This window comes from Gopherus evgoodei, chromosome 7 (genome assembly GCF_007399415.2).
Source record: "Gopherus evgoodei ecotype Sinaloan lineage chromosome 7, rGopEvg1_v1.p, whole genome shotgun sequence".
Lineage (NCBI taxonomy): Eukaryota > Metazoa > Chordata > Testudines > Testudinidae > Gopherus > Gopherus evgoodei.
This window is the reverse complement of record NC_044328.1, coordinates 114,459,581-114,472,659: the sequence shown is the minus strand read 5'-3', so window position 1 is coordinate 114,472,659 and position 13,079 is coordinate 114,459,581. Positions and strand designations below refer to the sequence as shown.

The window sequence follows — 13,079 nt, the reverse complement described above, 5'->3', positions numbered from 1 at the left end:
CTGCCTAGTTCTCTTTGAGCAGATAAAGCCTCTTATGAGCTGTGTGGAGAGTACTAATTACTGTGATTTGTCACCTCAGTAATTCACTGTTACACTTTTTCACTTTTTAGAAAGAGGGAGGCAAAGGAGAACTTATACATATACAAAGTTTCCCAGCTGGACCAATATTAGTCAAGATGTTTTTCCATTTGAGCTTGCCCCAGTTTATGCTAGAGCATGAAGCTTGATTTATATACCAGGAGGTGGTTTCTTTTCTTAGACTCTCTGCAGATGTTTTGGTTAAAAAAGAAAAGTGCACTTCGGGGTACATTTATGTGGAACAGTTCTGCTTCAAGGCTAATGCCACATACAGAGAGAAACCTAAGTAGAGTGAATTATTTGTTACTATTACATAGTGCATAAATTGTACTATCATGATTGGAAGGCATGTAAATTTTGTCAAGCTCCTGTTAACCAGAATAATAGTTTCTAATGCACCAAGACCACTAGTTGTCAGATCATTTCAGGATGGTCAGGTCATTGGAGCACCGCTATCTCATAACAGCTCTATTATGGTCTATTACTGTATCTGTCTGTTACAGTTGCTTCTCTATTGTAGCGAGCTTTCCACAGCTAATCTCCAGTGTGGAATCCCCGTGGCTACTCCAGCATCTAACCATGTTATGTTTAAGCTTACCTAAAAAATGCAAAGCAAGACAATTCAGAAAAGGCAAATTATTGATACAGATAATGAACTCCCTGCTAATCCCCCTCTCCTCTTCTTCCCAGGCTTTGTCATCTCACTTCTTCCCTATTCTCCCTTTTATCCCCTCACCAACATATTGTGCTGTCTTACTCCTGTATCTTCTGAGACTAGAAGTTCCTCAGTGTGGGGACCTTCTCTTCTTGTATATGTTTAAAATGCCCTGCACAATCATAGTACCATTTAAATAACATGGAAATTATTTTCTATCCTATCCATCATATAGTTTGTTTCAATTTATTTTTTCCTAAGATGCCAGCTAATTAGTGTAGACTGATGGGAAGATGCATGCAAAGTAAGAAAGAGTGCTGCATGAATGAAAAGTACAAAACTAAATTAAGCAACAAACTATATTGTCTAGCACTGTATAGCAATATACAGTATTGTACAGTGCTCTATGCTATAACACTGTATGTATAGCATATTTTCCTTTGTGTGAGACAATCTAACAGTTATTTCACTTGTAAATACAGATCAGCACTTTTGCTGGGTAGCTAAGCACCCAAATCTACAGAAGATAAAACATTACATATAGATAATAATTTGTAGAGAAATGTGAAGCCCTTCCTCTTCCACTGAAATCTGGGTGTTCTTGAGTTGCAGGTGGAAGCATGAGTGCATATTGATTGCAACTAAACTTGGACCCAGATCTTAATTTCACAGCTAGTCCCTATTTATGTTCTAGTTTAACTAAAATCCAGGATCCCAATAGACATGCAATACTGAGGTGGCGTGGAGGGGAGTTCAATAAGTAGATCTGAATTTTCTTGAGAGTTGTACATATTGTAATAAAATGGTACATAAATTAGTATAGGGTGACCAGATGTCCTGTTTTTAAAGGGACAGTCCCATTTTTTGGGACACTTTTTTATATAGGCGCCTATTATCCCCCACCCCCTGTCCCGTTTTTTCACAGTTTCTATCTGGTAACCCTAAATTAGTATTACTTACATTGCAGAGTTCCTAGGGGCCCCGTTCGTGTACCAGGACCACTCTGTTCTAGGAAGCACTGTACAAACGCAGAACAATAAAGAGCTTAAATGAGAGCCGGGCTCTTTTTGACAATCTGTTCCCAATTGTGAGTGCTGAGCACTTCAGGTGTTTTTACAGTTTGGGGAATGGACTGTTTACTTGATCTTTCAATATCAGTCTTAGTCTCTAGGGGCAAGCTTAGCTTACATGTGCTAATAGGCAGTTTATTTGTGAGCTCATGCAGAGGGAGGAGATTTATACTGTAGAACTATTTTACAGAACATTTTCTCTCTCTCTCTCTCACACACACAGACAAAATATGATCAGGTACTTGGTTTGTGTTCTTAGTATTTATATTGTTGCTGTTGAAGATAGTTTATGGTTTATTAAATGCTTCCTCCATCCTCCCAAGTTAGCTTCTCATTGAGTTTGATCTTGTTTATATTTGTATTCCTGTACCTTGTGAAATCTATCCATTTTCTGTATGTGATTCTAGATGATTGTGTGAAATCTGTAATTCACCATCATGAATTCACTGCAAGGATAAAATAGGCTGTGATATGAGCAAACACGATCATGTTTGAACACAAATAGCTTTGGTAATTGGCAAACAGTGAGAAAAAATAAGGGGAAAATATGTGAACTATAAATAGATTGTTTTTTGAAAACTTGCCATTATATGATGGTCCCTAGGTCCTGCTTTTGTTTAATCAATTTTCCCTCAGTCTAACTTTCACATAGAGCAACTAGATTTCCATATATAAACAGCATAAATTGTATGTTAGGGATATGTAAAACAGGTGAACTTTGTGTGTATGTAGACTGTTAAACTTTTTTCAGTGGTGAATCAACATGGGTTTATGGAAAACAGATCCTGTCAAATTAATTTGATATTTTTTTCTGTGAGATAACAGGTTTGACTGAGAAAGTTAATAGTGTTGACATAATATACTTAGACTTCTATAAGGCAGTTGACTTAATACTGCATGACATTTTGATTTAAAAAAACCCTAGAACAATATAAAATTAACAGTGTGCATGTTAAATAGATTAAAAACTGCCTGACTGATAGGTCTCAAAATATAATTGTAAAAGGGAAATTACCGTGTGGTATGTTTCCACTAGACTCCACAGGGATCAGTTCTTGGCCCTACACTAATTAACATTTTTATCAATGACCTGGAAGAAAACCTAAAATCATCACTGATAAAATTTGCAGACCACACAAACACTAGAGGAGTAGTAAATAATGAAGATATGTCACTGATATAGAGCAATCTGGTTCAACTGATAAATTGGGTGCAAGTAAACAATAAACATTTTGATGTACATATCTAGGAACAAAGAATGCAGGCCATACTGATACAATGGAAGACACTCCATCCTGGGGGTGGTGCTAATGAGATCCTTGGACACACAACCAGGGGATTCTCAAGTAGGTTGTGTGTCCAAGGCACTGATGTGACCACTGCTAGAATATGGGGTCCACAATTCAAGAAGGAGGTTGATAAATTGGAGAAGGTTCAGAGAAGAGCCACAAGAATGATTAAAGAATTAGAAAACCAGCCTCACAGTGAGAGACTCAAGGAGTTTAATCTATTTATCTTATCAAACAAAAGGTTAAGAAGTGACTCGAGTACAATCTGTAAGTACCTATGGGGGAAACAAATATTTGATAATGGACTCTTCAGTCTAGCAGAGAAAGTGATAACATGTTCCAGTGTCCGGAAATTGAAGGGCAGCAAATTTAGACAAGAAATAAGGTGTAAATGTTTAATAGTGAGGGTAGTTAAACACTGGAACCATTTACCAAGGGTCTTGGTTGATTCTCCATCACTGGCAATTTTTAAATCAAGATTGGATGTGTTTCTAAAAGATCTACTCTAGAAATTACTTTGGGGAAATTCTATGGCCAGTATTATACAGGAGTCACACTAGATGACTTCAATGGAGCCTTCTGGTCTAGTATCTGTATAGCTTAGAAACTCTGGCTACTCAGTAACTGGCAGGTCCGTCCATTCTGTTTTTACTCTGTCCTTACTCAGGCAAAACTCCCACTGGTGGAAGTTTTTCTCATGACTAAGAATCAGTAAAAACTCAGGAAAGCCTTCTGAGTTTGGCCCGCAGAAAATAGCTAGTACAAAACTTCGTGTAATTTTAATTCTTGGGAATGAAATGATTATATACAATTCTCAGGATGCTGAAAGCATTTCTTATGCAACTTGAGAAGTAAACTGTGAACAAAGAAAGTTGTACTAAGTCCTGACACAAGAAATTTCTACATGAGTAAAATCCAGGGCAAAACTGATTCATGGTGTTAGTCATGCATCAGTCCACACTAAAGAGTTTTACAACCAAGTGAAAATTCTGCACTTCTCTCACTTTGGAAAGCAGTTATTGGCAGAGTTGTGTGGTGCAAGGAGACTGACACTGCATTTCCAAATAAGATAAGATCAAGAGACTTTCAGATTTTTTTTTAATTGTCAGGAAATCATATCAATAAAACTTATTAGGAAGTTGAAAGTGAAATGACAACAAACTGTGAATTTAATAATGCTCCAGTAGGAGCTCATTAATAGCTCAATAGGTACACTTACGCATTATCTTAAATGCCTTTTTTGAAGTTTTGTGACAGCTGTCCTATGTCAGGTGCCATCATTTGATTAAACATTTACTGTGTGACTAAGGGGATGGCATAATTCAATCACACTTAAAGTAGCATGGCTGTTAATTTTTTTTAATGCCACCATTAATATGCACAGCTCTTTGCATAATGGGAGAGGCAAAAGGGGTGAGAGGAAAAATGGGAGTGAGTGAATGAAGTTGTAGGGATTATGCAGAATCTGGATCATTATGTCAGGAATGGTGAAACAAATTCCTAATTTGTATTCGGTGAGCCCTCGCTGATGCTCCACTGAAAGCTTCCTTATCTCATGGTGCTGACTCTCTTCTTTGCTTCCAGCTGGGAGATACATAACAGAAGGGAGGAGGAGATGAAATGAAGAGGAAAAGTGAACCCTTATCAGACTAAAAAAACATTTAACATACATTAATTAGGGCTGTCGATTAATCACAGTTAGCTCACGTGATTAACTCAAAATTAATTGTGATTAAAAATTAATTGCAATTAATCACAGTTTTAATTGCACTGTTAAACAATAGAATACCAATTGAAATTTATTAAATATTTTGGATGTTTTTCTACATTTTTCATATATATTGATTTCAGTTCACCACAGAATACAAAGTAAACAATGCTCATTTTATATTTTTATTTCAAATATTTTCACTGTAAAAATGATAATCAAAAGAAAGTATTTTTCAATTCACTTCATACAAGTACAGATAAAAAATGTAGATTTTTTTTGTTACATAACTGCACACAGAAACAAAACAATGCCAAATTTTAGAGCCTACAAGTCCACTCAGTCCTACTTCTTGTTCAGCCAATCACTAAGAAAAGTTTGTTTACATGTACGGGAAATAATGCTGTCCACTTCTTATTCACAATGTCATCTGAAACAGGCATTCACATGGCACTTTTGTAGCCAGCATTGTAAGGTATTTACATGTCAGATATGCTAAACATTCATATGCCTCTTCATGCTTAGGCCTCCATTCCCGAGGATGGATAGAGCTTTCAGGCAGCAGCTGCGGTCTCAGCAAACTGATTTAATTAACAAGGCAGTGTACTTAAGACTGGGGTCAGCTACTTAAAGGAGAAATGTGCATCTCTAGCTCTCAGACACAGGGTGTGTGTCTGTCTGCTATGCTCTCTCCCCTCCCTCCATGCCTGCTGCCTTGTACATTAACAACCAGTTAACCCTTGAGGGCTCAGCCAAATGTAATCCATCATTTAGCAGTAAGGCATTCTCTGTGAAATATCCCAGCCTCTGACTTCACCACCTCAACCCAGCTTCACAATGATCATTGCTGTGTACCAGTATTAAATTGTTTGTTCAAAACATATACTGTGTGTGTGTGTGTGTGTGTGTGTGTGTGTGTGTGTGTGTGTGTGTGTGTGTGTGTGTGTGTGTATATATATATATATATATATATGTGTATATATGTCTTTAGTTTGGTGAAAAAAAATTCCCTGGAACCTAACCCCCTCATTACATTAAATCTTATGGGGAAATTGGATTTGCTTGGCATCGTTTTGTTTAAAGTTGCATTTTTCAGGAATATTACTACAACGTTGGGTGAGGAGTTACTGTATATAACACCTCAAATACAGAGTGACTTTATAAAATTTGACACTTCATTGTGGGCTTGATCAGCATTTCTCAGACTTTTGAAAAGTTCAGAAAAATGAAGTCAGTTGTACGGCCTTACCACTTTCGCCTATGATGCTGATAAAGGCCTGTGTGTCTTATTGTATACATCGCAGTAGACCTTGTGCCCGCTATCTTTGGGAAACGCTGGGTTAGATTGTGCCTCTCTCTTCCATGGGATGTGGAGGAAGGTATAATAATACTCTCCCTCCCCGCTTCTTTTTCAGACTCTGCAAAGACCAGCAAGAATTGAAGTTCTTGTGCTTGCAGAACACAAGTCTGCTACCAAGAGAACAGAATTTTCATCCTGTGGGACATACTGACATTTGAAAATTAGTTTCTGTTCTGAATCACAATAGAAAGTCAAAACACCAAAAAAAAAAAAATAGGAGGGGGGTGTAATGAAACTAAACATTCTGAAAAGTTTCAATTCCAGAATGAAAAGTTGTGATAATTTTGATTAAAATGAACCAAATTGTCATTTTAAATTGACATTTTGGCATAAAATGCTTTTTTGTGGTTTTTTTAAAAGCAATAAAAAAAGACATGTTGCCATCATAATGAGGTGAATACTATCACTTTGATTCCAAATAGCTGTTTAAAACTATAATTTTTGGTTCACTATTTCTTTCCAGGGAATTGAAAATTTTCATTAGAATTGATATTTTTTCATTAAAATGCAGGCTTAGAATGAAAAGAGACTCTAGCTGTTCTTGATACATTGTTAGGATGAGGGAAAAAATGGAGAGTAGTTATTTACTTGATAAATATGCACCATTTTATCCCTGCTTAGAAGAGTTCTGGATGAGAATCCTTGAAGTTAGCTAAGCTGACACATACTATATAGATTTAAGATTGGGCTCTAATGCTGAGATGGTGTTACATATAGATTATACATGGCTTATAAAATAGATTTATTATGAGCCTTTTTTGTGAGTTATCTGATACATTTTTGCTTAAACAAATTTTGTCTTCCCTTCAACCTTCTTTCTCTTGTTTCTTAAATCCTTCAGAGAAGTCATTGTAATGCTGGATTTGTTGACATCCCAATCATTCCCAGTGCAGCAGGGTGTGATGTTTCTAACCTAGGAGCACTGCAGGATTAAACAGGTCCATCAACGTGTATTAGCCAGGGTAGGCAGAGATGATGTCCCTAACCTCTGTTTGCCAGAAGCTGGGGCTAGGCAACAGGAGATAGATCACTTGATGATTACCTGTTCTGTTCATTCCCTGGCTTTGGCCACTGTCAGAGGACAGAATACTGGGCTAGATAGCCATAATGGGTCAGATTAAAGGTCCGTTTTTGTGTTCTTAAACATACAACAAATATGGATTAGGAGGGGGAGAAAACTCTAATTCTAAGAGATGATTTTTAAAAGTGAAGTATGGGCGGAGAGGGTAGTGCTAATTTTTTAGGAATCTAGATTGGTCAGGATATACAAAAGCTTCCCTTTGATTTTCAGGTAGAATCCAGTGCACGTTAGTTGTTACCATCTAATGGCTCTTAGTGGCACAGGTGAATGGTGTCAGTCTCCAAGTGTCTACATCACAAAACATGATCAGAACTGACACTTAGTGATACGATTGTAGGTAGTTTCAGAAAATAGGCTAAGGACTGATTGTATCATGCACAATAAACCTTTCTCATTCTGAAATGTTGTCCCTAATGATCAAGATTCATTAACAGTAATGCCGCAGTGTTACTTACACTGCCCCTTTCTGAGTTATTCTATATTGTGTATGGGGATAAATAGGAGATTTTGGATGGTAGGACTGGCAAGTTAGCATCTTTTCTGAACAGTAAATTCACATTTACCAAACTCTGACTGCTGTGAATCTCCTTTTATAGGAAGTAAAATGGCCATTATTGGAATGTTAGATCTGAATTCCCTTGATTTTCAATGAGCAGGTAGATCTGATTTTCAGGATTCATGGCTAAAATTAAGGTCCTATTGATGTCAGTGAGAACATTCCCATTGACTTCTGTGGGACCAGAATTCTGCCCTGTGTGTGTGTGTGTGTGTGTGTATATGTATATGTATACGTATATGTATATGTATATGTATATGTATATGTATATGTGTGTGTGTGTGTATTCTGTTCTATTCTACACTGGTTCCAAACCCAGAATATACATCTTTTCTTGTTCTGGTTTAGGCATGGTTGAAATCTCACAATATTTTAGTTCAAGATGGTAGAGAATGGCTGATTTTCATTAAAGCAGTGCCATTTTTATCTGCAATCTGACGTGGACAGGTTAATTGAATCCAGATGTGAAACCTACATCTGAATTGGTTTAAGACTAGAAGCTTAGACTCATCCTAATTTGACTCTAAATGCTACCTTCTGGGGGCATCTCCATTGAGGAAAAAATGTATTATGAATTGTCATTAAAACTTCAAACCACACTGAAATATACTGCTACCTCGATATAATGCGACCCGATATAACACAAATTCAGATAGAATGCGGTAAAGCAGTGCTCCGGGTGAGGGGGGGCGGGGTTGCACACTCTGGTGGATCAAAGCAAGTTCAATATAACGTGGTTTCACCTATAGCACAGTAAGATTTTTTGGCTCCTTACAGTGTTATATCGAGGTAGAGGTGTATGTGCTTAATCTTCTGAGCTGAAAAAGTTTGTTTAAACTCAATGGAGACATCTCAAAGAAGAAAATAGAAACTTAAATGTTCTATTTTCATTATTTCTTACATAAGACTGTCTATTTTTCCATCTTAATATCATCTTCCCTCAAAACAGCACAATAACACTATGACAGAGGGTTCCTGTTTCAGTTAATGGGGGAGGTGTCCACTTAGCTGAAGCCAGAATATTGTCCATAAACCTATCAACAGTTATTTCAACAGTTAAGCATCTCATGTTATTCCAGGGATAATTTGTAGTTCTCAAGAGTCCAGTTCTGTCTGGCCTACAGCTGTCACCTTTTTAATTATTTGATATCTTAGTAAGATAGGCCTGAATTTTTAAAAATTCTGCAGCAAAATAAGTAATATATCCTATAGGTTTCACTTGACTTGAACAGATGTTCATTTTGTATATCCGGGATGCTGACTGTGTGCAGGGAAGGGGGCATGGGAATAGCAGATATCCTTCCGGAGTACCTGTAATGGAATGGAAGCTCTGACATATTATATAAAGTTGAATTGCAATGCTTGCAGTGCATATTAGACCTGGCTTTTGTTTTTTTCTCCTGCTACGTTAAGAAATTTTTTCTTAAGTTCATTTCTTTGTACAACATTCTTAGACATTTTGAAGGAAACTGTGAACAACAGGGTTGGTTTTAATGTTGTAACTGTTCCAAGCAGATTGAAACAGACAGGTCTGATTAACATTTCATAAGTGAGAAAAAAGATTTTGAAAGCAAAACATTTTTTTTAAATAATGAAAGCATTGGGCAAAATTCAGTGAAGTTTTGCTTCATATAGAAGTGAAAAGTGTATCCTTTGATTTTAGTTAATAAACATTTACGGTCAATTTGATACATACATTAGGATTCCTTTTGTTCACACATATATGAATATGAAAGATACACTTTTTAACTTCTATGTATTGTACGTTATGTATTGCATTCAGCCCATTGCACAGTTGTTCAGTACACAATATTGCATATTGGACCAGACTTTAATCTAATTAGTAGTGTGTATACAATGCCATACCATTTCCATGGTTAACTGTGTTCTGCTGATACCATCCTATTAGCTAGTACCCAACCAAATAAACTCTGTTTGCAGCATTTTACAGATTGGGAAAAGAAAATCCCTCTTAATACACCAAAAAGAGCACTCTGGTCACCTTTAAAACATTGCCAATAGTTGTAAGTGTAACAATATTATCAATGCAGGTGCCTGGAATAATCATTAGGGTGCAGATCTTCCATGGTGTAAATTAGTCATAAATGAAGCTATGACAATTTATGTCAGCAGAGAATCTGCCTGTAGGTATCTCCTATAGTCAGTATAAGGAATACTGCTGAAACTGATGCAATAGATATATCGATCTAAGGAAACCCTGGCAAGTCTTTATGGGTGACCACTATCTGCAGCATCCTAGCTCTCAACATACTAAGCCTCAGATTTTTGAAACTAGTCTTTTAAAGTGTGTGACCAAAACCTCAATATAACAGAAATGAAAGGCAGAATACTACAATGAAGAATTCTATTACCCCAGTGGAAAGTTTAAGTATTTTTTTTAGGTTAATAATTTATAGCAACGAAGAGTAAGATTCAGCAATCTCTCTGCAAACAGAGTTCTTACGGACTTCAGTGGGAGTTCTGCACGAGGAGCATAAGTAGGATCAGGGCCAAACTTTTGTGGAATGGAACTAACAGCTGTTCATTAAGTGATGGACCTCATAATGGGCTACATTATAGAGGTATTTGAAGCATTATATGTTTCAGCAATGGTTGGAATTGTTAACACTTTATGTAGTTTCAGTAAATGTATATATCTGCTGGGCTACTTTATTGTTGTTGTGCTGCTGTCTTTCCATAGTTATCTAAAGGCATATTTGGGTCCTTATCCTGCAAGAATCTTGGAGAAGTTGAGTAATTCTCAGCTTCTACTGATCTCAGTGGGAGTTGAAGGAACAGAGACTTTTCCGGGATTGAGCCCTGGGGTATATAGTATTGTTCCCTCTTTGGAGAGGGAGAAAAGAGCAATATATATTGGTAGGAATGCTTTTGTTAAGATAGAAGATGACTCTGAGCATACAGAATATGCCTGTACTGTAGCATGGAATATTGATGTTTCCACAGGCTGAAACGATCTTAAATTTATTATCATTCTTGGGCATGTGGTGAGGAGTCCTCTCTCAGCTTCTGAGCTGAACTTCAGGATCCCAAATGACCAGATACTAATGCAATCTGATTACTAGTAAAATGGACATGTACACAGATGGTTTCTGCTCACTGCTATGTTTGGCCGTGGTATCCTCAAGGGAAGATATAAATAGTTTGCTCTGAAATAGCTTAATCTCAAAAAGATACAAGAACTCAGAGGCGAGTTTGGAAGAATCATTATTTTTAAATGGTTCTACTCAGGTTTTCTTACAAATGAACCATTTGTTTTAACTTGGAAGTTGGAGATCATGGCTTTTTTTTTTTTTTAAAGAAGTGTCACCCTTTAAACCTCCACCACAGGAGAGAACAAAACTGTCAATACGAGACTGGGATATCTAGGGCCTGGTTTTGAAAATGTATGGTGCAAAACTGTGCAATTGCACGAACAATTTGTGCATACTAATATGGCTTCATTTACAAATTAGTATCTGTAGGTGTAAATGACCAGTTAGATGAACAACTGTCCATTTGTATATGCTACACTCGCTATGCACCAGCACCAACAGTAATTCTGCATGCAAACTAGTCATTCAATAGCACAACTGACATTTTTGAGTATCGTTCCCTTAAAAGGGCAAGAGAATTTTCAGAATGAACTGAAAATATTTTAATTCACTGATTATTTCAGAAGTGAACAAATTACAAGAAAAGTAATTTAAGAGATGGATTATTTGACTTGTAGTGAAGTACTGAAGGAGAAAGAAAATAACAGATGGCTATATGGTGGACTAACAGAGGTTCAGCTGAAGCTAATGCCAGAAGTTTGGTGAATTTATGAACATATTATTTACGAACAACTGTTTTTTTTCCCGTACAGATTCCCCAGATCAGTTATGCCTCAACTGCACCAGAGTTAAGTGATGACAGGCGCTATGATTTCTTCTCACGAGTGGTCCCTCCAGATTCCTTCCAAGCACAGGCAATGGTTGACATTGTAAAAGCTTTGGGGTGGAATTACGTGTCAACGTTGGCATCTGAAGGAAATTATGGAGAAAAAGGAGTGGAGTCCTTCATGCAGATTTCCAGAGAGGCAGGTAGGCAAAAAATAAATAAATTGTGTGGATTGGATAGATATTTATGTATTACACATTGTACTATTCTTCTCTGAACAGAAATTTGACTCTAAAATTGTTTGACTTCATAATTCCTCAGTAATGGCTCCGTTATACTCTCATTCTTAAACTGCTCATGGGGTTCCGGAAACAAAGTATTCAAGGGTTTGAAACTTGAATGGTTTTCATGCACTCTTGGAGAAAATATGAAATACTGAATTGCTTCTGATATTCTAGTGGAAAATACTGTATTATGATATGGTACAAGACAGATTTTGAAATACTGAGCTTTTATCTCAACACAGCTAGAAGTTCTTTGGAGGCAGAAAATTATTAGACATTGACTCATGCCATACTATACCTGTCCACCTTTCAAGCAGTTATGAGATATTGTATCAATTTTCTTCTTCGTCATTTATTTTGGCAAATTCACTGAGGAAATCCATTCTCTTCTATTTGAAGGGAGGAAACTTGCTGGCCTGGGGGAGAGGTCAAACACGTTTATTCAATAAAAAATACTTCATGGCATAGGAGTATTTGGGGCCCAGGGCATGTGATGATATTTTGATGCTAGGATTGCCTATGATTTCAGTGGCTGATGAAATCACATTTACCTCAAGTCTAGCCTTCCTAAGAAATACTTCAAGGAAGAAATACTTCAACATGTCTATTGGGTAATACCGATGTTCTAAGCGAACAGGGAATTAAAATGTCACACTGGCTTAGATTTCCCTAGATAGGCCTGGGAGGCATCTGTGGGCATAGGAAGATTAATCTACCACAAGTTAACTTCTTGGAAGTCATTGTTTTTGGTTTTTCGAGGCTGAAATATTTGAGGATTCCTCATGTGCCAGTTAGGGGTAGGGTACTCAGAAGCTGCTATTCACTTTCAGTGCCCGTAAATAAAATTCACTTCCATAGACATATGGTGATATGTCCTGGAAAAGGTTAACATGTTAAATAGAAGTGAATGTTTTATTATGAACATTTCATTATTTTTATGAGAGCAGTGTCTGAGCCTACCATCTGTAAGTAAGTAAAACGTCCATTGACTTGCATTAGAGTAAACACTGCAGGACTTCAAAGCATAATTCTCTCTCTATATCATTAAGAAGAAAGCATTCTGAAATGCAGAGATTATAGTGGGGTATAGTGCTCTCAAACAACCATTTGAGGTTTGTA

At 36.9% G+C, this 13,079-nt stretch overlaps 1 protein-coding gene across 4 annotated transcripts in view; it reads left to right on the top strand.

The window, feature by feature from the left end:
- The window catches only part of GRM7 (glutamate metabotropic receptor 7), a 553,085-nt gene that overhangs the window by 176,236 nt on the left and 363,770 nt on the right, over positions 1-13,079 (top strand). For all 4 annotated transcript variants that reach the window (XM_030570395.1, XM_030570394.1, XM_030570392.1 and 1 more), the window contains exon 2: positions 11,663-11,879. In XM_030570395.1, the coding sequence (XP_030426255.1) occupies positions 11,663-11,879 (217 nt within the window). The remainder of the gene's footprint in view (positions 1-11,662; positions 11,880-13,079) is intronic.